This window comes from Ammospiza nelsoni, chromosome 1 (genome assembly GCF_027579445.1).
Source record: "Ammospiza nelsoni isolate bAmmNel1 chromosome 1, bAmmNel1.pri, whole genome shotgun sequence".
NCBI classification, from domain to species: domain Eukaryota; kingdom Metazoa; phylum Chordata; class Aves; order Passeriformes; family Passerellidae; genus Ammospiza; species Ammospiza nelsoni.
Window position 1 is genome coordinate 19895429 of NC_080633.1, and position 26105 is coordinate 19921533.

General features: G+C 36.1%; 1 protein-coding gene across 1 annotated transcript in view; it reads right to left on the reverse strand.

The window, feature by feature from the left end:
• The window catches only part of PLXDC2 (plexin domain containing 2), a 258828-nt gene that overhangs the window by 52627 nt on the left and 180096 nt on the right, over positions 1 to 26105 (reverse strand). Inside the window, exons 6-9 of the mRNA XM_059467961.1 lie at positions 23463 to 23581; positions 14797 to 14896; positions 5827 to 5922; positions 4823 to 4904 (exon numbers count right to left, since the gene is read on the reverse strand). Of these exons, the coding sequence (XP_059323944.1) occupies positions 4823 to 4904; positions 5827 to 5922; positions 14797 to 14896; positions 23463 to 23581 (397 nt within the window). The remainder of the gene's footprint in view (positions 1 to 4822; positions 4905 to 5826; positions 5923 to 14796; positions 14897 to 23462; positions 23582 to 26105) is intronic.

The window sequence follows — 26105 nt, forward strand, 5'->3', positions numbered from 1 at the left end:
AGTACAGCTCTCCTATTCTGTGTAACTTCCCTTGAAAACCCAAGTGAGTCAGCCAGCAAAGCATCCTTGTGGATCCAGCTGTTAGCCTTTTGGCATAAGGCAGACACTTCTGAGGATTAGAAATTTGAATATTTGTTCCAACAGTGACAGCAGAGTAAAGCTATAATCTAAACTGTTCACAGCTCCTGCCCTTAGTACTACAGCCCTCCAGTTCCCTTATCTTCAATGTAGGAGAGATGGTACCACACCAAGCCTGACTGATGTTGCAGGTACTGGGAGGTGCTTTAGTCCTGTATTGAGGAAGTGAAGCATGAGACATTGACAGACTGAGTCTCAGGATGCACAGATTGAAAGAATGTGCTCTGAAATATCAGCTTCATTTCACTGCCCAAATGTGAGATTTTCCTGAAGTTTATCAAAATAAAAACATCAATATCTAGGGAATCTTTATTTATTGGACAATCAGCTTCAAATATTTTCAAGGGAACTCACTATTTCAGTATATGCAAGCAGGTTTTACAAACCGAAGCTGTAAAATAACAGCAAGGTGGTCTTAAAACTGTCAAAAACTTTTCTAGAAAATGACATCTCTAATGTGCAGGCTATACCAAGTGCCTAGAGTATATAAACATTTTCAGATGCATAAGAAGATGATGTAAACAAATCTAACATTAATGAATTCTCCCAATTTTTACATGTCAGGAAGTTAGAGATAATGAAGGGCAAATGATCCATGTTTCAGCCACTGGAGACATCCGTGGGACAGATGCTAAAGTGTTTTAGGCATTTTATAGACATGGATACTTGTGTTGGAGAAAGTTAGAATACCATCTCAGCTTACATATTTATAGTTAATCTCCTTTGAAGAGTTTTACTCGTGAAACAGTTATGAAATATACATAGTTCCAACAGAAATTAGCTCCTAGGGGGATCCTCCATCTGCTGAAGTCAAAGGAAAATGATGTGCTTTTGCTTCAGTCATGGTAAAGTCGTGTGACACACATCATATTGGATTTCAGACGGTTTGATGACCCCCTATGAAGGAGCTAATGGTGATTTAAGCTTGTAGAGAGTGCAGGAATAGAGGATTTGGCCCTCAGTCACATCCAAAATGAACCTGCCTCTCCAACCATTGCAGAGCTTGCACAGCAGCTGGGTTGAGGTTACAGGTAGGAAACAACCCACTGCTTTAGGATAAAGCAAATTTCATTCCAACAGAGATTGCCCACAGGGGGGAGTAAAGTTTTTCTGCAATGGTCACACTGGTCAGTTTTCTTTGTGCAGTTAAAGGTTTTACATAAAGTTTTGGAGGTTTTCCCCCAAAACTGTACTTTGCTGTGTGAATGATTCAATATATGGATTAAATCTAATGCAAGGAAAGAAATTAGATGCAAGATGGTGCTCCTGGTAGTAACATTTCTCTGGCTAAATGGGGTAATAAGTACCTGAGAAAAAAGGTTGTGTTTCCCAATGGATATGTATAGGCCTGTTACCCATATGGAAATCTGTCTGCTTGAGAATATCTCACTTTAGAGCACCACAGTACTACTGTGGCACCACAAAAATAACATCTGTGTGTGTTCCAGGCATATCTGAGTCTCACTACCCACCAGTGCCCTCAGAAGCAAACAAAAATCCTCCCTCTGCACAAATCTGAGTGCTAAGTTTGTTGGGAGATTATTGGTACATTGAAAACCCACCACTGCCAGTTCAAAGCCTTCTTCAGGCTTTTGCAACAAAGGCTAATTGGCTTCCCCACTCTGGGATTTGCCAACAGACAGGAGAGGCAGTCTTGGCTCCTCATTTCTTGGACCAGTGTGTTCAGTCAGATTTGCAACTGAGAAGCATTACTCAGGCATTGTTCCTAAGCATTCCTCCTACTTCACAAAACCCTATGAGCACACATTTGAAAGTGGACTGTAAATATTAATTTCTTTATCCTTTAGGTACTTCTGAAATGTCTAAGTTAATACTTCATGGAATTCTTTGCCCTTGGTTTTTCAGTCTGACTTTATCCTAGTGGAGCAGAGCAATGTATATCATAACAGGAGATAAAAGTCTCCACTGATTTACAAGACTGGTGAGTGAAGAGCAGTGACATACAGAAAAAGCTGAAGGACTGTGAGGTAGGAATTAGCAACTTTCCATCGTTTATGATTTTTAGCCAGGCTATTAGATTTTCTTGTTGAGGAAATGCTTCCTAATCATATGCAAAAAGAACGTTTTAACCGAGCAAATTTATTTTTGAGGGGAAAAAACCCACAATGGGGTACTGAAGCAAATGATTCTGAGCACTCTTCTTTGAACTAGACATTGCCACTGAGAATGGAATAAGATTTTTTAATTTTTTATCTCTTGAAAATGATTAGTCATGCTGAGAAAGTGCAAGGTAAAGGAAGAGAGGCACTAGACTACAAGTCCAGAGAGAGTATGCAAAACTGGTAGAAAATTTTCAAATATGAGACAGAATGATTCCTCATCCCAATAATCTGCAGTGTAAGCAAATAAATATTCAGTTTTCACATTTTGGAAAGCAAGTTGCCTCTTTTCACAAAATATTTAACCATTTATTATTTCAGATCTCTTTCTCCACAGAGATGAAATAGTTGAAGTTGCTCATTTCAGAAACTGGAGATGGGCGGCCAAGAAAGACAAAGAGGCCTGAAGCAGACACCCACCAAAGCCATGTTTCCAGAGGAAACAGCAAGCTAACAGATTAGGTGTAAAATCCTGTATAAGGATTTTACATCTAGGACTTGACCACAACCACTGTGGTCAAGTCCTAGATGAACAGAGTCCTGAAGAAACCTGTCTGATCTAACAGCTGGCCCAGGTTTGAGTGGGAGGTAAGTCTGGATTTTCCATTCTGAGCTATTTTATGACTCTATACAAAATTCTCCATTTTCTAAAACCTGAATGAATACTGCTTATTCTGAAATATAAAAATTGTATGGTATGACTTTTTTAATACTACTGAAATTTCTATGTAGAAGTGTATTCTTAGTTTCCTTTTCAATATCCATCCTTTTTCTAAGGAATCCTCTCCAGTTCCTGCTTTTGCTGGTGGTCAAACAATGCCCAAAGACAACCTGCATGAAGTGACAGTCTCACTACTGTCAGTAATGCCTAATTAATAGCAATAAAGCTACTCAATCTACCTGCTGCATCTTCTCAAAAGCACAGCCATGCTGCAGAGTGGAGACAGCTGTTTTTGGGAAACAGTACAGAACTACCTCACAGCAGGCTCATCTTTGATCTCCACATGCAAAAAAAAGCTAGTTTTTCTTCATTCAAACTTTAATTTAATAGAAATAGATGTGTTCAGACTGTGCATTTTTCAGCAGTAAATTACACCTTTCCAGTTGTGAGGGAACAGCCACAAACACTCCTAAATGAGCAGAAAGAAACACGGTGTGGCTACATGACTGGTTCTGCTTCTGCAGAAGGATAAAACTTAGTTCTCCACAGTGAATTTGTGCCTCAGTGAGCAAAACATATTTCTCAGCAATGTCAGAACTTAGGAAACTCAGGTGTTTGCAAACTAGAGGGAAACAAAAAGGATCTGAAGGTTTCTGCACCTGCTCTGTACAAGAGGTCTGGATTTTACAATGTAAGGGAGTTTATCCAAACAAAAAGGAGAACACTGGCCACAAAGCAACAGGCCCTGCTCAAACCAAAGCAAACAGAAACTCAGTGCTACAGCATCTATTGATGGAAGGAGAATGAAGCAATGCTGAAAGAAAGGATTTGGCTAAAGCAACCAAGAACTGTTGTCTGGAACAGCATTCTAGAAGTAATACTACTCTTCAATATATTTTCTATGTTTTATATTACATGATTTGTCTTAGCTCTAATTCCACTGGAAAGGTTTTTGCAAGACAAATGGGGAACAGAGTTACTTTTTAAGTGACTTACTACAGGAGTTGCAGCTTAAGAAAACATTATAAAAATGACCCAAAATTTCTAATTCTATGCTGTGTTCTTCAGCTATTTACCAGTTCTTCAACATGGTGTCAAAATGTTGCACTATTTTAGAATGCTAATTACTTTTTCTTGTTTCAGTATACATCAGTTTCATACAAAGTATTTCTAAACCCAATAACTAGAGCTGAAGAGCACAGCAACAATGAATGTCCATTATGATACTGCATTTTGTTTCAGAGTAGTGGCATGAAATTCATCATTATGGTCAGTGAAGGTCGGTGATGGAAAAACTTTTTGAGAAGCTGCAGTTGCAGAGTTTCCATTTTGCTGGCTGTGCTTCAGCTGCTCCACAGTCTGAATCACTCCTGCCATGGACTTGGCTGTCCTGGTCCTTGTGTCACTGAGAGCCTGAGGAGACCCAATGCACCCACCAAGTGTAATGACAGGTTAAAAAAGGAAAGGACTTTGACTGTTTGGATGTGTTGGTCTCCCTGCTGCTAACAAGGAAGTTTTTACAGCTATATTAACACCTTGCATCTCCATGGGGTTAAATTATTTTTGATGAAGCCAATGATGTAGGGAGAAAATATGATTTTTATTATGACATCTCCTTCTTTTTCTGCTTCAAAAGGATTTTAAAGTATGACTGAAGAAACAAGAACAAGGGCTTAATTCCCGAGTCAATTATTTTGACTATTCTTGCCTAATTGTTGAAGTGAAATGAGACGATGAGCTGCCAGTGATCACACTTGAGATTTATGTTCATGTGAATGCATATATATAAACACAAATGTAACAACTTTTAATGCTGAATAACCTGCAGGCAATGGTTTTGGATAGCCTTTGAGCACAGCTCCATATCCACACACATAAAAAGGAAAGAAATTATTTTCTCTACCTTTGGAGTTTACTGCACCAGCTGCAGTTGAAACCAATCTGGGCAGTGACACAGGGACCGCAGCTGGTAAACTGGAGACAAGCTGGGATGTAGATAAACATAAATTATTTCTTTAGTCTCATATATGTTTCACATAAAAAACACAAAAGAAGAATATATTTTCTGATAATACATATTTAGGAAGTCAACGGGTTCAACCATATCTAAAATAAGACCCTGAACCCAGCCTGTTATAATGCTTTGCACAATTGTGTACACAAAAGTACATTTCATCTGTGGTATTCCATTTGTATTCCATTTGTAAATGCATTCCTACTTCCACACCTGTTCATTCAGCTTTGTTCCTAAATTTTTATCTTTTTGCTCAATATTAAGTATTTCCTTAAATCTCTTTCTTCTCTGGCTGTTCTTTGGTGCTGCTAACACTCAGACATAAGCAGATAATTAGACTGACATATAAACGTGCAAGAACTAAACCTGAATTTAAGAAAAGGAAAAATAGATGTTTCTACTATTTTTACAATAGTACAGCTGGCATTTTAAACCCCAAGATTTCTAAGCAATGTAGTTTTACCTTTGAAAAAGAAGCCTGATGAACTGCAAAATACTTGGAGCCATTTGTTTGGGGATATGCCTTCGTGATGTGATGCACAGTACACAGAAGAATTCATGTTTGCACTGCAAGCATGAAAACTGTTCTTTCTTTTTTCTTGAGGAAATGTATTTAAAGGCAATATAATCATTCTTCTGAAAGAATAATTTGGCACAAATTTCATGCAAAACCTACTGGGAGCTATGTACCTATAAACTAACTCGAGACACACGAGAATGGACTGGATAATGCATCATCCATTCGGGAATCTAGGAGAGGATAAATGAATCTGTTTGTGATTCCAAGTCCACAGATAAAACAAAATATTTGAAACTGTATATGTGTTGCTGGGAGGGAGAGGGAGATGGATGATTTCTAGATCTGGCTCCTGCTTATGTAATGTTTTACTTACTTGGAAGTGGTATCATTTCAACAGCTGAGAGATTGGTAATCTTTGACATCTGTAGCTCCACCCTGTGGTATTCATAAATTGTTCTTCTGCGGACATCTGACAGGAAAGAAAAAATAAATCATATTTTCTAATTTTGCAGTCTTTAGATTGTGAAAAATAGTGGATGTACTAAATGCACACTGTTCCTTTGATACACATATGGCAACTATTTTTCTCAAGAATATATTTTTAACTTTGAATATCACAAAATAACAAGTAAAGATAGGTAGAGAATTTTTCAGTGGAGAAACCCTCAGAACTGACAGAAAAGGAATTTCTCCTGGAAAAGAATTATGAAAATGCTGAGTGTGCTCTCAAGCATCTTAGTCAATGATCTGGGCAGAAATTCTAGAGGGTATACCGTCAGACATTTTAGGGTGTATTTCAAGTACACCCTTGCTTTCCTAAGACATTTTTCTCACCTTATAGATTTGAGAGAAATACTTTATATACTCACTTTGTCAGTTCTTGCCAAAATGTGCAAACAAAACTTATTTAATTGCTTAATCAAAAATGTTAGCTACAAGATGGCTCACATCTAAGTGTACTAGAATATATTTTCATATTGTAGCATATTAGAGAAGACAATCTTCCTAAACAGCCATTGTGCATAATCTTTACACAGGCTGACTGCACCTGTTTCTCAAAGCAGAAATTCAATATAGTCAATGTACTGTTCTGAAGGGCTTTGAACTCACAAGCAACTATAAGACCCAAGCACAAGATAAACATTAAAAAATCACACACTACTTGTCAGAACAATATCCTGTAATGTGTTCTGAAAATTCCAGATTCTATATATACAGTTGAAATATAGACTGGCAAGCTTGTATATTTGAAAATCAAAAGAACAACCTCTAATACCAATCTGTCATAAAAATGACAGCTTTCTGGGGTGGTGGTTTAATATTTATGTTCTTCTTGAAGGTCTGATAAACTAACTGAAATCAGAGCTAAACACAATCACTGACCCTCTGCAGTCATTCCAGAGAGGAATTAAAGGTTACATATAAAGGACTAACAGATTATCCATGCCAATGACCAGTCTTAGTCTACATGTAACAGAAGAAAAGGAACTTGTTGACAGTCACAAACTCAGACTTTGGATGTCTTCTATGCTGCCAGCCCCATATGGATTAGAGCACACCTTATTGCTTGAGGAAGCAGCTTCTCTGCCTTCTCTTACCTCATCTCAGGGACAAGTAGGCAGTATCTCACTTTCAGATAGTAATATTTCTATTTAGCTCCAAATTAGCACCATTGCCAACCACTTCTTGCAATTTATTTGAAGCTTTGCTATGAGTTCACCCCTCCTGGTAGCAGAATTCTCTTTCAGTATGAAATGAACCTATATTGAGCTAGTTTTATGTGCTACCTACAAAGTCATTCTGACTAGCTAAAAAACAGATATGGGCACATGCCAAAGTTTACCCCAATAAATGCCTTAAGTCTGTCCTTCAGATCTACTGGAGAGAAAATGTTTTCAAGACCAAGCTAATTTTCTGTGGGGATGGGGACAATCTCTTGCCAGCTGCAAGAGGTTTATGCTCACAGGATGGTCAGTCTCCCCAAAGCCCAATCAAAGTGATTGTAAAATGCCTTTAAAATGAGCTCCTGCCAATGCTGAAGGCTGTAATTTAATTTGTTTCCACAGAAATCTTTAACATTCTGTCAAAAAAAAAAAAAAAAAAAAAAAAAGGCAAGTGAATGTGAATACATAAATTAAAATGCTGGGTGTCAACACTTTATTTGAACTGCATCTCATTTGTACTGGTACAGACTAGTACACTATAATCCTGTTAATGCTGAATCTCTCCTTACAGGTTCCTCGCAGGGCTTACAAGAAATAAGGAGCTTCTGGCTTTCCAAAGACTCAGTAAGAATCGGAGATTCAGGGCATAGATACTTTTACCTCACCCAGTGCATGAAATTTCTGAAAAACACTATTTTTAAGAGAATTAAGCATGTTGTATTAAAAAAAATTCTAATCATGCATATTTCAGCATGACTGTTTATTGCATTAAATCCCATTGCCTGAGAGACTCAAATTTGATCTTTTTCTTCACAAAGATGACTGTGTCAACCACAGGTGGTAAGTTTGCATATAAGGCATCTATCTAATCTAAGAAACTAAGCACAGAGAGGTATTTGCATAGTCACCTTCTAACATATTTGTATATTCTTGCAGACAGGTGGTTGGAATTGTGAGCATTCAAATTTATCTGCCTGACCAGGCTAGAAAAACATGAAGGGCTTGATTATTTTGAAAGTATGACTTAAACATACCATGCTTAGATCTTCAAAATCCACTTTTCTCTCCCTATTTTGAATTGTGAGCTGGTTTTCATTATCAAAATTGGTTAAAAAACCCCTAAACCCAACAAGATAAACAGGAAAGTGAATACTCTTCCCTTACGCTTTCCCCCTGACCTCTTCACACACTCCTGCTTCAGCCCAGCACAGACATTGCATTTCCCTCAGGTGGAATTTGTTCTTTGTCTTATGCTGTCTATTTAGCTCTTTAACAAAAAAGAACTAGTGCAGAATCACAAAGAGCTTATGAGTTCATGTATGCCTCAGTGCAGACCTTAACATGACAAGAACTAGTGAAATAATTTGATGCAGTAACAGATAAATATTCAAGCATCATGTGCAGGTATTTTGCTATAAAGAAATGTTACATCAGGTCTAGCAGGGAAAAGAAGAAAGGAAAAGGACTTTTTTATGCTTTTGAAGTACCATTTCTGGTTCTGAATTTCAGTAAATATGTGTATGTTCTTTTCCTAGTCATGAAAATATTTTACATTTCTACAAGTCTGGGTTTCTCAAACACACTTTTTACTAAATGCTATAAAGTTTAACATATTTTTTAATAACTGACTATATTTTTTTACACTTAGTTTAATTCACAGATGGTTCAGATTGTTTTTTGGTTTGTTTTCATGGCATGTACTTGTGCTATCTTTGAGCACAGGCCAAAGGTACAGTCCCAGCAGAAAAACCTGAAAACACCAGCTACTTGAGGTAAGAACACATTCCTCATTGACTGAGAGAGATAACATGGGGGTCAGAAGGCCATTTGAAAGAATTCTTTCAAGGGATTAAGCAACAAATCAGTAAATTATAGATGTGCAAGACTCTGCTGTGACAAAATAATTCTATGTAGTTTTATCACAGTAGTATTAAATTTAATAATTCTATATATAAGTATTCTTTGAAACAGAACTGCAAGAGTTGACTAAAGGTACTCAATAGGGAGAGTACTCTGGGGAGGGAGCAGTGCCAGGAGAGCACCAATGATTTCTTAACATGTCTGAAGGGTCAGTAGTTCATAACAAACTATTCTAAATATGTGGCTGACAGATGCATAATCTCTCTGTATCTTTTCCATTACATAATCACGGCTTTTCCTCATACACCATTCCTCAGCTAAAAACTGCAATACAGTGATATGTGAAAATACTGGAGAAGTCATTCTGAGTTTTGAAATTATATGTTCAAACAAATAAAGACTTTTTCCAGTGACAGATTTCAAGGGAATTTGGATTGGCCATATACCCAGAAATAACTGCTGAACAAGACCATATATATTCATACAGCTGTACTTTCACTTTTAAGTCTTGCTGATAGAGAAAACACAAATGGTAAGAGGGTTCATTTGATTATGCAGAAGTCAATTTGAAGTAAACAATTTATGAAACATATCCAACAAGCTGCAAGCAATCTGTGGAAAATATAAGGCATAGAGAAGGGAGGGGCACAGCTGCTGTGTTATACAGCCACTGACTTTGCTTGACAGAGACATTGTTTGACATCACTGGCTGAATGAAACCTGTCAGCCTGGTATATCTGATTGCTGTCACCACAAAAGGTAAAGGAATTAGGATGTCAAAGTGTCTGTTCTTTAACAGCTTTATATTGCTAAACTTATCAATATTTACTAATTAATTCTTGAGGCACTGACACTGGGACTAAAAACCAATGCCTGCAATCCAAACCCCTCCACAATTGCTCCTCTGAATATAACACACATCTAAATCTAGATAAAAATTCAGATTCCCTAATTGTATTAATTTTATCATTCTCACAAAAATTACTAAAAATATCCTTTTAAACCTCGGAGCTGCACCTCAAATCTGTCAAGCAAACCATTGAAGTAGGCTCTGAAAACATCTTTATGAACAATGCACTAAGAGATGTTCTGCCGCAATGCTCTGCACCTACCACAGATGATTTACTTTGAAACTCTCCATGTCCTTCCAGGTTTTCCCCAATACCGGTTGCCAGCTAAAAACTCCTAGTACAGGATCTAGGTGTGAAAAACTTGCTTTATTTCCTAATCCCACCATGCATCAAACCGCTTCACTCTGAGATCTGTCTGTGGCCAGTTATGAGAACATTTTAAATTTTGACCAACTTGTACCAGTCCTGGCAGTATTGTCATGCTACAAAAGATCAACAGCATGCTCCTGAATCAGATATCTAGTACAAGGAACCCAGCTACCTGGATAAACCTTTCTGGACCAGCAGACAAACATTCATGGCCGGAGCAGCTGGCTCTGTGGGATTAGTTACACTAGTGAAAAGGAGAATAAATACTATGATTTTAGAGTGATAACTTTAGGGCCCATTTTGCACAGAGGTAAATGATAACACTGCCAGTAAAGCAGCAGGAAATCAGACTTGATTTCCCAAGTGGTGCTGCACCTTTATATAATAGATATCAGAGCATAAATGGCCAGTGGTGTTTTACCCTTCAGGAAGGTAATCCTAAGGTTCTTTTAGGGGCTTCACTGCTGTAAACAAAGTGGTGAGACATCCTGAGCAAACATTTACAACATGCAGAATTGTCACTCAATTATATGCTTGAGTTACACTACATATTGAGTGACACTAATTGCACTGAAACTGGAATATTACTAACACACAGCTCAGCTACAATTTCATTTCTGCACACAGTGTTGTTGAATAATTTCAGTGTGATTAAATGTTAAGTTGTCAAGGCATGGATTTCCTAAAAGAGCTGCATCTAATACAGTAGATGCCAAAATCACAGAGAAGTATGTCTCATTGTGGAGACAGACCTACTACCCATTTTCTCTTTGTGCAAGACTGAAATTCACTTGTGTAGATCCCCTGAATCTGGCACTGTCTCATTTCCCAGTGTATTTCATGGTTTTGTGGAAAACAAACACAATATGGGATGGCTCTCTGGTGGGGTTTTCATTGCTAAAATACAAAAGTGGGTTGCAGGAAATGCTTTTTCATTTCTTCTTCTTGCACAACAAAAAGCTAATTGAAATACAATAGGGAAGAGCTCTGAAACAAGGGAGAGCAACATACTAACCCTGAATGAGAGGAAAAACAGAGGGAAAGAAAGATGGTCATTAAGGTAAAGAGAGCTCTTGGGAGTCTGCAGAAGGGAGAGCAAAGGACACCACAGGCAAGTGAAAGAAGGACCAAGAACAGAATAACAAGGATGGCAGAGAAATAAACAAGAAATGAAGGGGAGCTGTTTGGAGAAGGTGGGCAAGGAACAAAGGTCCTGAAGTAGTGAAGATGTTTAAAAAAGTCTTGCTGGAGGAAAATGTAAAGCTTCCAGCTTTGTCATCACCAATCATGTTTCTAGCTGGAAGACATCCATGAAACTCTCACTGTGTTTGTTACAAGAGGAAAAATAGTTGGTGTGCAAGTGTTCAACATGTCTGAAGAAGAAGAAATCAGGATGGTCACTCTTACTTACATATCAGAAACAGAGTTCCAGAGCCTGGAACTTCATTTGAATTACCTGGAAAGAGCTGAAACTTTTCCTCTGAAATTAATCAAAGGACCTAGTTTGCCACTTTGCCATAAAAATCTCAGAATTATCAGGTTAACCTTGGTGTCAAACAGAAATTTACTTCCCTTAACTAAACACCTCTAGAGTATATACAGGTATATCTATATCTAGATATAAAATAGTTGCTAATCTGCAATAATATAATTATAAGTGGAATATAAAGACATGGTCTATAAGCAAGAGGTAGTAGCAGATCAAGGAAATAATTATTAAAAAAAAAAAAAAAACACAACAAAAACCCAAACAGATATAAAGCCACTTGCCAAAAATCTCCTATCTCCATGTTCTAACTCTTAAAAGATAAGATGAACAAGTGGATGTGCCTGTGTGCTTTTAGGGGCAGATAAAAGGGGTATTACTGCAAAGTCTTTCTATGAAGAAGTATATTAATAAAAATAGGTATAATAATCTCAAGTTCCTCCTTCTAAAAAAGTTCAGAAAAATATTTCCTTTTAGCCCTTGGCTCTTCAAGACTTTTCAGAACTCATTAAAATGCACTTTTGAAATGAAATGGCTGATCAAAAAGCATGTTTTCTCTTCCCAGAATGAAATAGGTTCGCCTGGCTTTTGAACTCATCTTTCAGAAGTATTAAAAAAGTTATTACCAACCTTTTGGACAGTATATCTGAAAAAAATCTGATAAATAGATAAGCTTTAAATCTTCCAAAATTACATTAATAAACTACGTCCATTATATTGACATTTTAGAATACTGAGCATACAAAAGGCACCAAAGATTTTCAGCATTTTTTAAAATTGAGGGGATATATTTACTCAAACAGGGTTGTGTTGTTCTTAGTATCTATTTCCTTTTCAAATGCACAATATATACAAAAACAATTGACAGAGCTCAAACAAGAAGCAGTAGAGTTTGGGGTGGTTTATTTGCATTATTTGAGGGGGAAGATTTTTGGCTTTTTTTCTTTTTTTAATAACTAGCCATGAACATGAAGGGAGACTGGGTTCTTTTGATGGAAAAATCTTTGATAAAGTGGCAAGGTAGAGCTAGTAGTTATACTTCTTTGCCTTCTCTTGGGACAAGAAACAATTTATATTCTTCCATTGTCTTAAGAAGCCAACAAATAAAGTAAAATAACAATTTTACCATATAATTTTTTCAGTAATTGACTAGAGACATAGTTGATTTAATACCTCTGAAAAACAAGAATTCAAGAACATGCATATTTTAAGAGCATCTGATACTGGCTTTCTATGGGCCAACATTATTTACCAGCTCTGTCAAGGTGCTATTATATTGTCTGTACACATCAATATAAACTTATTTCATTGAGCACACAATTCAGCTTCAGGAAAATCTAAAGTGAAATGATGGTTCCCTTGATTAATATTAGTTCTAGTGTAAGCTGCAATCTAGCAAAAATAATCACGAATTACCACCATCCACAGAACTGGTAGTTAGGGGCAAGAGCAATGCATTGTAAACAGCAATACATTAATAATGCTCTCAAAACTGCTGTAGCAGTGGCACATTTTGTACTCCTTATCCACATTATAGTCTCACTTCTGTTAGCAGAAAGTGTCATGTGGAAAAAAAAATATAGATATGCTGAAACCAGAAGCCTAGTAAGTCATTCTGCATTCAGCAAAACCAATAGTATTTACTGGTAGTAAAACAAGTGCTTGTCTGAAATATTTCTGCAAAAAGAAACATTCAGACTTGAATAAAGACTCACATCTACTATATATTTTCCATACAAAATATGTAAATCTAATACAAGTGCTTTAGTGTTGTTTTGTTATGGAGGCCTGTTGTCAAAAAATATCATCCTGTTGCATCTCTTGGATAGAATTTCTTTGTGACTAGTCTCATAAACTGTTTGCATAGTCAATTAACCTAATTTCCACCTGAATCCATATTTAGAAACTAAAGATTCAAAAATACTCAGATGATTTACTTGCAAATATCACTCAAATTACTGAAATTTGTTTCCTAGTTTCATTTGCTCTTAAACACTCAAAACCAATCCATGCAAACATAGGCACAGCTACCTATCATACTTCAGAAAGAAATTTCTTGTCTCACGTGAAATCATGGCATGCTACGTGCTTCACACTACTCTGAGCTCACCAGTCACAAATAGTACTGAAATTTTCCATATTCCCCAAGACAGGACATGCAAGAAATGGGATTGATGCTCCCTGGTGCTAAAGACTGTTTATATGTGATGAGGAGATAGGATGAGCTGAGAGGTCAATAGCACTGGATTTTTCAGTGTCGGCCCCATTTGCTGTCTGTCTGAAAGCTGGGCTGGATCAGGTCGGTCCCTGTGAGCACCACAGGTCTGCCAGAGCTCACTTTAGGAGAATGTGCCTGGAGTCAGCCCTAGGAGCCTGGTTCAAGCACAGCTCCTTCCATCTGTGCCCTGCAATTAGGGCTACATCGAAAACTGATCTTAGTAAATTTTCTCTAAACATAGAAGCAAACCTAGTAGACTTGAAAAGTGAGCATATTCTCTAATGGCTAAACAGCCTCAAAGGGTTCTGTACACACTACATTAGAGCATCAAGAAGTCGCACTTATTTCCTACTATTTGTTTTCAGTGAAGCCATGCAAAGTATAACTGAAGCCAGACAAGACTAAATTCCACCTGCAATACTGTTGCCATGAATATGTGAGCTCAAGATGTTATTTAATAACTACATCTCCTCTTTTTTCCTGTCACTAAAATGTGTACATGAATTTGAAATACAGAATAAGGTGTCAAGAGTTTCCAGCTTGGATATTTTTGGATACAGACTTTTTTTCTGAACAGATTGCTTCTTCTTTACTATGGATATGAAAGCATGTTCCAGATAAAGAATCTTATGGAAAACCAAATTGAGCCAGTTGAGAGTTGAACTTGACATTATTTGACTGGCCATTTAATTTTATTTACTTAATTTGTCAGCTCAAAAGAAACAATGACGGGAAAAGCCATATTGGGAATTATCAAGCAAATAAAATTACACTTGAATTAACAAGCTGAAATTAGCTAAGTGATTTGTTGTGCAGCTAATCACAAGCTTGATGGAATCAGCTTATACTAATTTCTCAGCCTCCAAACCATTAGCACCACTACAATTCTACATACTGGGAATTTGCTGGATCCTGTGCACGACCACAAATGCATCTGAAAGTCCCACTTTCACTGGGTGGTTGGTTGAACTTATCTGTGTCACAGCAACAGGAATCTAAAAGACAAAACAGGAAGATATTATTGAAATATTGAACTAGAAATAAAGATTAAAAATAAAAAGCACTGCCAAAATGAACATTTAACCAGTGTAACTTAAAAGTTCTAAATATATATTTTACACAACATAGCACAATAGAACCAAGAATTATTTGAAGATAGAAATTATTGGTTTTCCTTTGTATTTTATCTCAATTTTCTTTGCATTGTTTTCGCATGAACCCTTAGAGGTAGAAAAATTGTCAGTGACAAAGCAGAAAAGTATAGTAATTTCCAGTAATTTATTTCCTCCAACTGAAGAAAAAGTGAGATGATGTGCCAATACACTCAAGGATCAGGAGACAATACCTCCTGTCTACTGTTGAACACAAAAACTGTGAAAGTTCAGCTTGGAATGGACGTTTTAAAACTTATGGCTTAGTTAACTTGCACTGAAAACTCTGTGAATTTTTATCTGTAAAGAGTTCTGACTGAATTACAATAACATTTATTATGTTCTCGAATAGCAGGGAAACAGCATTGTGGTAAACATGGAAAATTCCAGATGCTCAACTGCCAATACCTAGAGGAAGGAATAAAAATATGTAGATAGTCAAAGACCATTCCAGCTTTATGTTACAGATTTACAGGTAGCAAGGCTGCATGAAAACAAAGGGTGGGTTTGATTCCATTCTTGGGACAAGATTGCGGCTTTGGCTGATACTTCTATACAGATATAATAAGACTGAAATATTTTGAGATGTTTGATTTAGTGACCTGTAGAATTTCTTCAATATTAATATAGGTAAATAGATTGACTGGTCACAAAAAGCAGCCATCACTAAGGGAGCAGCTCAGACTGACAGTGTGCCTTTACAGCATTCAAAAGTTCTACCCAAGACTGAGAAGGAAACATAAATTTACTGCCTAGCAGTTCTCCAGATGGCAGTAGCAGAGTAAAAATAATGAAATGCCTGGATCAATTAGCAAGGTTAGTCATTGCAAAAAATGCAAAGCTATAATACAGACAAAAAAGAGTGCAAGGTAGAGTTTGGGGACCATGGTGTAGGAAGCAGCAGCTCTAGAAGGAATCTCAGTGCTGTAGTGGATGAACAACTTCAGCTGTCTGAGGGGACATCTCAGCAAGAAAGCGTAATTGATATGATATTTGGTTACACAGTGAATATAGCTTAGATGTGGGGTGACAATTTTACTTGCACCTGAAAATTAGATCATTGCTGATATATCACACAGAGTTTGAAATTATATATTTCTTAAAAAGATGCCAGAAATTAAGAGAAGGAAGATTAAAAGTGCCATAAAAATACTTTGTAAACTTCTCCAATTCTCAAATGCCATTAACAGAAGTGTTATAAATGTTCTTTCTATTTGACTTCTGGGTGAAATACTGAAAAGCTGGTTAGATTACCACAAACAAGTTCTACAAAAGGCAGAAATTACTCAGGGACTAAAGTCTTTTATTCTAGCACAGAAATATTTAAGCAGTTTCCAGAGCAGTTGTAAACTTCAGGCAGGTACCTTAGGAGTAGAATAAGCCACAGCTTTCTATGAGCAATTATGACTTTCTGCCAGTTGCTGCTTTCAGATATCTTATATTTGGATATCTTACTTTTCAAAGCTGCCCTTCAGTTAACCAGAAATTTTTAGGCTGAGGGCAGATGGAACTCGATCGAGTGTAAGAAACTGAGACACAAGGTATTAGTTTAGATAACCCAATAGCTTGCTATGGCTTTAATTGTGTGAAACCACAAAAATTATATAGTTGGCCAGTATTTTTCACATAGCAGAAAAATGCTGAAGTAAAAAGCTGTGTATTCATAAAGTGACTGAGGATTCCGTTCTGTCTACATGATAATTAATAGCATGGTTTCTGGCATTTGAGTTAAGCATCAGTAGTTCTCCTTGTGCCCAAAATACCTTTTGGTTTTGCTTTTTCCCAATTACACTGGTAAGTAAGTTCTGGCGAATTAAACATTGTCATAAATTTCCATTCCTTTTACTTAATTTAGTGACTGGTTTTTTTTGGGTTCTTGCACACATGATCTGGTGTGGTATAAAAAAGGCTTGTGGCATGTTGTCAAAATGACAGGAAAAAGAAAACTGGCTTGAAAATACTGCTAGAAATACATCAGCTTAAATTTGGCTTATATCGGCTGGGCTCAGATGCAGTTACTGGATAATATGACAGAAGAATGCCAAAAGCCATATTTTCAAATTCTTCAAAATAAAAGACTCACTAAGTTCAGAACTAAGTCTATAAATTTTCTGCAGCATGAAAGCTTACACAAAATAAGGGAATTATTCACAGTCTCAGAACACTGGAAAGAAAAGCTTACATTAACTATCAAAGAAACTGTCTTCATGGACTTTTGAGGAGGACACTGAAGACAACCTATTGAAAAGCAAGTTAGGAAAAGCACTGATGAAGAGGATGCAATGACTTTGAAGAGAAAGTTAGAGAGGAAACACAGCAGTTGAAGAGTGTATTTGGAATTGGAATTAGTAGGTTTGTGACAAAAGATGGTGGCAAAATTGTGATCTTAATGCATAAATTGTGTCTGACACATGAAAAGGATTATACTCATTTGTATCGTGTGAATGTAAATCAGGAGAAGTTGCACTCTGGCCTTCTCGAATGAGACTCCTTTCTTTTTAGTCTAGTGCCTTTTCACATGTTTATTGTGAATTTTTGAATTACTGAACAATTTGCATCTTTCCCTCAAAAATTATGAAAAAAGCAAGCCATTTCATTTTTTGGTTTTTTTTGGTTTGGTGTTTTTTTTGCTTCTGGGAAGGAGTGGTGAGTTCTTGCAGTACTAATGCCACAAGTCAGGATTTTGGGTATTTTATTTTATTTTATTTTATTTTATTTTATTTTATTTTATTTTATTTTATTTTATTTTATTTTATTTTATTTTATTTTATTTTATTAATTTTTATTACAGCCTGGTTCAGACCTTGAAAGTTAATAAAATTATGAATGACTCAGTGATATGTGATATTAAATCAGGATGCAGTAGCCAAGTTGAACAGAAAATATATAGAAAAACTTCAAGAGAAATTAGAAAAATTTGAAGCAGAAATAACAATGGATTTTGCCAAAATCCCTGCAGGTGTCAATACTCCAGTGTTGAGCATTCTTCTGAGAGCAAGGAACTTTCAAAATAATTTCTAAAACAAATAAGAAAGTCGTAGGGTCCAGTCTAACAGAAGCAGCAGCAACACAGTTTGGATACATGTTTTAGAAACAAGGCTGAGAAGCAAAAGCTTCTGTAAGATCAAAAAAGAAAAATTAAATTAGTATAGATCTTCAAACTGAAGGGCAGCCTGTGTGAAACAATCTTGCAGTCAGAAATGCAGCCAAAGTAGAAGGCAATCAACAACCCAGGAACACTCTTATTCTCCTGAAAAACTAGAGTGCCATTATACCTGTGTTCACAAAAACATATATTAATTTTTAAAGAGCGGAAAAAGAAATTGGTAATGTATATACTCAGTGCCATATTGCAGGTGAAATCTTTTGCATGAGATGTCAAGATAAAATGAGCTTTTACCATATGCTATTTGATTAGGAAACATTCTATTTTGACAGAAAGCTTGTAGTAAATATTTAAATAACTTATGGAATATTTCAGCAAAACATAGATAGCAAGCAGAGAGATGCTGTTCTGGATTTCTCACCTGAATGGCAAGATAAGTCATAACAGGCTGACGTTAAATGGCTGAGCAGAGAGCTAGGAACCTGCAAGTGATTGCTAATGGTTGGCAAGGATTTTACAGCATTACCTTCTTAGAATGGCTTTTAGCTAGAATAATTCTAAGCCATCTGTTAGCTCTACCACAGAAAATGTGATCTTTTGTGTTGTACAAATCAGCAGTTTATGAATAAACTTCCCAGACTAGCACTGAGGCCATTAATGTCTATATTTTGGATTATATACTTCAACAGTAAGGAGAAGGGAATTTACAATTTATGTAGAGTTCTATGCATCATTGGGATCTGTAATCTAGACAGCATTTCTCATAGAACTTCTCAAATTTTATCCTTTTCAACTGTAAGGTCATATCAGAATCCTATTCTTCAAAAAATGATAAAATCACAGTCTCTAAACTTATTCTGAAAGAGGTGGTAAGCAAGTTGCAATTACTGCCCCACTTCAAACCTGAGTCAAAGATAAGAACCAAAGTATTTTGCAAAATAATAATGGTGTTTATATAGGGTTTTCATTTCCAGTTTCCTAAGTAGTAATTAATTAGCCCACAGGCTAAACTGCATGAAAATCAGGAGTTTTAATTTGTGTAAATTGAGCACCTCAAAAATCAAAAATAATTTCCATGTCCATATTTTTGATTACAATAAAAAGGCAACTATAGCATGATGGGATTTTTTTTTTTAATTTAGTTTTTTGTGGTTTTGTGGTTTTGTGGGTTTTTTTGGTAATTGTTTCCTTGGGTTACTTTTTGGCTTTTATTTATTTTTAAATTTTTTTTAGTTTTCAGGAAACAATAGCAAGGTTTGAATTCTTGTTACTGAAAACAGAGTATTTTCTTTCATGCCTAGCAGGGGCATCAGTTTTATTTAAGTGCTAGCACTTAATAATTTTAATTTAATTCTGTCTCCTTCTTAGAATAGAAATTCATTCTACTACAAGCCTCTTTTAGAATTATTTTCCAAACTCACATATTGGGCAATTTTGAGCAAATATTATAACTTTAATAATGATTTCTGGATGACTACATAAATAGAGAGTCATTACAATTTAATGAACAAAGTGAGCCTTCTCCAATGATATTAAGAAAAATATCCTAAACAATTAACAAGACGTATGGAACCATTGCCTAATTTGTTCTGTATTAATCATGGATAAAAAAAGAAACCAAATATTACACTAAGGAACATTAGCTCTAAGCATTAATGGGAAAAGACTATATAGAATAGTTATTTTGTTTAATAAGAAGTGAAACTCATGAGAATTGAACTTCGGTAAAATTTAGAACATAAGAAATTCACTATTAATACATAAAAAGTATGCCTTTCCCCAAATTCTTCTTTATTCCTGTATTCTTCTGGCTTGTTTGCATTGTAATGAATTTCATATGTAGTAGAGGTACACCAGTAAAATTTGCATGCCAGCTGATGTTTCCTGAAATATTGACCGTTTGCTAGAATAGTGTTGGTGTAAGCAAAGTGACATTTAAAATGGAGATGCATGCACTGTAAAAGAAGTAAATTGCTAAATAAGTAAATAATTTACTTGCTATAGGAGCTTGTTATATTTCAAATTGTTTTCACATTTTGAAAACTTGACCATGCAGCTCCTTCTCCTAACAATTAACTCTTCTGAAAGATATTCCAACATCTTTGTATTTTCTGATGGTTCTGCTCCCTTCCTATTTATTTTTTTTTAAATTTTGGATAGAACTGTTACATTTCAGGTTGCTTTCTATTGGGGAAAACAACAGAATGCAAAAGATTGGGCAGAGCAACTCCTTTGGTATTCAACAAACCTCCCTGGGATCCTGTCTTGGAGGACAACACCAGGTTTATGAGGTAGCAAACCTAATCTGGGAGTAGGAAGAATGGGAAAAAGGGACTCTCAAACTGTTTGAATGAATAAGAAATAAAAGGTAAAATTTACTTAAAGTGCATTAGACATAAAAGTCCCTAGTTGTATCTGCCTTAAATGTATAATCACAGTTATTTTAGAGGTAGACTCTTCTAGATGAAGACAAGAGCCAAGACAGAGCCCCCGTGGGATGCTTGATGAAGCTACTGGCAGCAACCTGTTTGCTGTATTTCTTACATGGTGCTCCAGCTTGGGGACTTCCAATGGCAATGCCATGAAGACCCCTTGGATTTGCCATACATCACTGTCATTTTTGATGAACTGTGATGTTAAAATAAATTGGCATCAAAAAGACAGTAGAAATCTTGTGCGTCTTTTAGTCATGCAAGTGAGCACTTCCACAAGTAATCTTACTGGAGTTAATGGGGCACCTGACAACGTGACTCAGCAGCACGAGAAATGGCTCCAGATGGAAGGACTTCCTCAGAAAGCAATGGATTCAGCACTGCAAAGAAAATAAATTCCTAGTAGGCCTTATAAGCACTAGGACCAAGTCTAAAATGATAAATGACATGTTTGCCCTTTTCAGACAACTTGTGTCTGATCAGTGATTGGCAATTTTATTTAATTTTGCTCATTTAGATGAAAAGCTAAGATAGTGATAATGGAATAAAGGCTGCAAATAAAGAGTGTAGTTGTCTAGAAATCTCAGTCTCAAAACCCATTCCCCAAGTATTTCTGACAGAATATATTAGTTGCAACTTTCTAAAATGTTTAGAAAAATCTTTTGTCAAAAGATTTACAGATCATTAATACATTACTATTACCACTTAAAAAAAAAATCTCTTTCCTTAGTTATGTGCAATAGCTTTAAAGTAATGTTTGGAAATTCCATTCAGGACAGGAATAACTCATGAGAGGGGATGAGTTCAAAGATTCACCAGTAGAAAAAAGCACATTATTCCATTTCTAATTCCAGTTTTCTGTCTCAAGATAAATGAACAGAACATTAATAACTCCTACCACAAAAGCAGTGTGGTTTTGGGGGAAGCTTTCAGTAGTGTAATGAGAGAAAGCAGCCTTTGCATTGTAGCTCAGAAATTGTTTATCCATGGATTAGATGTCATACTTTCCTGCAATTCTAGGAACCATTTGTAAAGGAGTGGCCCATTTACTCCCCTTTTCATAAATGAATAATGTTTTCAACTACCTGACACTCTGCATCACCATTTCCTTTTGTGCAGAATGCATGCCAGATACTTTCAAATTAGAGCAGTAACTTCTATCACCCACATTAGATCAAATTCACACAGGGCTAGATAATAACAGGGTGTGCAATGCATCTCAGAAGCAGGAATAGAAGTCTCCTGAAAATGTCACCATTTTAATGCCAGAATGCAGGTATAACTAGTATCCATCCCCACCTCTCTAGGTCTTGAAGGCAGGAAATTTTGAGCAGTCGTTAGAAGTATTTCCTTTTCTTTAAAAAGTTTTCAGCTACAGGAGATACCCAAAGCTTATAGTGCACACTGTTTTGATCAAGTACAATTGAGCTCCATTGTCCTAAGCAGAGTGGAATTCCAAAAAACGGGAATCGGAACCCTTACATGAACTTCGATTCAAAATGCAAATAAACTGCATTTTCATAAATGAAGACTGCAACCTGCACCTAACATTCAGAAAAAACCCCAAGCAGACCTTGCATCAGCACGTCTTTTATAAGAAAAGGAAAGCCATGTACAGGGGCATACCAGAAGTTTCTTGTTTCTACAATAATGATCCAGTAAGAAATCTTGCAGCAATCCTTTTCCAAGACATCTGTCTTAGGTGAAGGTATGACTGCTGCTAGCAGAAAAACCCAGATCCTGTATATTGCTAGTGAATCGCAGAGGAATATTATTATTTCTGCTTCATTAAAGGTGCATAACTGTAACAGGCACAAAAAATGAGCCTGAAGGCTCACAAGTGTTTTATAGCAGAGAGAGAACAGAAGAGAAAAGAGATTTCTCCAGGTCTGGACAATTGGTTGTATCACTCATTAGTTTCTTACTATAAGGAGCATAACTGAGAGTTGCATTTTCAAGAGAAAGTCACAGTGTACCTGCCAAACAGATTAAAATAACAAAAAAAAAAGCAGAACAAAAAACCCAAACCAAGCAAAACCAAAAAACGAACTAAAAAGAAGACATCATTTTGCTACTAGAGATTTAAGCTTGTCTACTTTTGATTCTTATTTGCATGATTCAGAGAATCATAGAATACCAGACTGAAAGGGGAACTCAAGGATGACCTGCTCCAACCCTTCTTAGCAAAAGCACTGAAATTCAAATAAGTTATAGTTTCCAGAGCTCCAGCAACTCTAGAAAAAAAAAAATCACTCAAAACAACAACGGAATTCTGAAACACTTGGACAATGCCTAAGAGCCCATTTAAGACAACATATTGGTGCTATGAAGGCAAACCAAATGGCCTCAATCTAAGCAATTTTATCACCAAACAGATGGAAAACCTCAGAGCTAGCAATACAAACCAGTTATTTCTTGTTTCAAATATATGAACTTTGTAATATGTGAGTTGCCAAAAAACTACAGCTGCAGGAAATAGGTGACCTTTTGGCAATAACTATTGATTCTAGAGTATTTTGAAATGGGCAAGATTGGGTAAACTAATTAAAAAAGTAAGATCCTATCTTTCAAAACCCATGGAGAATTGACTAAAGCCATAGGAATTTAACACAAACATCCAAAAAAGCCTGGTTGAAATGCAGGATTAGTACATTTGTGTCATGTTGATGCTTTTAAAGTCAATTTTCTGAACATCACTTTAATAATAATATATCATTTTCATCAACATAGTGATCTTATAAGCAGTATAATGAAATGATCTTATATAACTGATCTTTCAAAAATTTTCCCTCCCCCACAAAAATGTAGGGAAATTCCTGACATGTATAAAGTAATTTGTCCACTTAAATGACAATTCTCAGACCAAACTTACTTCTTTGTAGCCGAAAATGATACGCCCATCATTGAGAAGGGTGGCCTGAAAAGTGAAACTCCCCAGGTTGTAATTATCCTGCAGATGTACATGATCCCACTGGACAACTAGTGCTGTGCCTGTGAACCCCAGAGTGGGGGTAGAGAGGCAAAAGGAAGAAAAAAATGTGAGAAATATATTACTGATTGTAGGAAAAGCACTTCACTGCAGTTACTTGAAACAAGAACAGTGATTTGTCTCTTTCTAGCAACTTTCAGCTCCACACCTTGAAATGCCAAAGACATTACAAACACAAGTTGAAACTGAAGTTCTCTGAAATGTAGACACCACAGTGCTACAAAAGCAGCACAACTACTGCTAAAGCAAGACAAAAAACTTGCTTGAAATTGCACAAGAAATCAGCTAAAGGTAGGATCCAGTGGTTCAGGCGTGCTGCCATTACCACTTCTCTGCAGTGGCATTCTTTACACTCTATACATAAATCCTGATGGCTTTGAAATGTGAACTGCTAATAGAATTCCCTGCTTAGTAAAAGTTATTATTTCAAGAATTCAGATTCTTCCATTAACTATGCATTAATTAAACATTTTTTTTCTGCATGGTGCAGGCCCTTGCTGAGGTTGTGCAGATTGAGAAATGTTAGGCGTTGGCAATAAATAAATGTAGTTTAAATCAAATTCACTGAGAAGTCATAGACAAGGTAAATATTGAGTCTGGTATGCAGAGATTCAGTTGCAAGAGCCTTGTTAATATTCACAGGAGTTCACTGGCTGAAGATGCACTTATCACACTAAAAATATTTCTCAAGCAACTTGCATACCCTGTGAGCATGTTTTACAGATGTTGAGATACTTATCACCAAAACAGTGTTTACTGAAAACAACATTTTCATCTTTACATGCCTTCCTCAAAAACTTCTCTTTTTAGGCAGTAATGGGAGTTATGTGCTTTGATTCAGACTTTAATTTCCTTTCTTCCTAGAATGTTCATGATGGGTCAGTACATATTCAGCTCAATATATTTTTGATATGTGCTTGAAAAATCTTTTTCTACAGATCTGTGCTGTAACTGTCATGATCACATCTTGACAGCGGTTGTCATGAAACTATGAGTGTGCAAATTTTGGGTCCACACTGCACCAAGTCCAACACTTTATTGTTCCTTGTGTTTTTCTGTATAGTAGGCATTAATTGTGCACACAGGGCATTTTTTTCCTTTGTGACCACATTAATTAACTACTTTTTGAATATTTATTTTATTGCATTACATTTAATTTTAAATGAAAAGTTATTACATTTATTTTAAATGTAAATTTATAACTTGTAAAGTTATTAGAGCACAATTAGCCAAAATTTCTTCTAGTCAGTCACTGAGCACTTCAGCTCTATGTGCATCTCAGAACCCCAAGCTAAAATGGAAATCATCTGCCACCCGAACTGTCCTTTCATTCCTGAGGCTTTTATGTAGATTTGTGTGTACCTAAGTTCCTTGGAGTTAGCTCCACCAGTGAGACTTTGATGGATCCCCACACTGTGCTTTCCCACTACAGATGCTGCTTTATGGCAGAGCACTTACTCATGGGGACAAAGCACAGATGAATAAGAAATAAGGTGCTGAAGACACAATCTGCTCAGTTCCTTTTTACTTGTGTTAAGATAAAAAATTCTTTGTCCTAAAGCCCATGGAGCTAAAAAGATGATGCATTACACATGAAGAAGAATCCAAAATCTCAAAGAACTGTTCAGCCTCATAATGAAAGCCATGTGATACAGCCTGGTACACCTGGTGTGAAGACTGGAAGTCAGGACTATAATGAGAATTAGCTACATCTTCTCCAGAATCCTCAGGTTCTCTAAGTAAAGAGGACAAATATCTGGCCAAAATGTTAGATAATTTAGAACGTGAAAATCATATATTTTTCTCTTTCAAAATTCTTCATGGAAGGAGTAGGATTTTCTCATGTAAGCATTTTACTGGATTTTTAACAAACAAACATTGCAATGACTAGATTGTAAGGAAAGCTTACACTAAGAGAATACAGAATACATTTTGGTAATAATTAAAAAAAAAATATTGGAAATATGAAACATTTTTGAACCTGCTGGCAATATTTGTTTAAACTCACTATAAATAAGCATATAAAAATAGCATAGATGTATCCAGGATAATTTACAAGATATTAATTCACGATACTAAACTCTCCAAGTTTTATCTGTTACTGTAGCTGATCACTAAAGGCCTGAGGTAAAGCACCAGGTGCCTTTTAACAACATAGGGAATGTTTCTAAAATATTGATTACAACTGACTTCAAGAGAAAAATATCGACACATTCAAGGGCTTTGAAAGTTCTCACAGAGTTTCAAGTACAACACTGCAGCTTGCCTTTTCCTCTTTCAATCTTTTTTACAAGGAACTGTTGAGAACTCGTGGTGTAGATGAGTGTATTGGATTCCAATTCTGGGACTCCATGAACACTTAGTCATTGACAGGTTTATTAACCTTATCCCTGCCCTGCTTCTGTGTATTCTTGCTACTGCACTCCACAAACGCTATTTTCATTTTAGGTAGTGGACAGATGGTGTCCACTATAAATACTTTGAAGTAACACTTTGAATTTACACTGTTATATAAGACAGATTTTC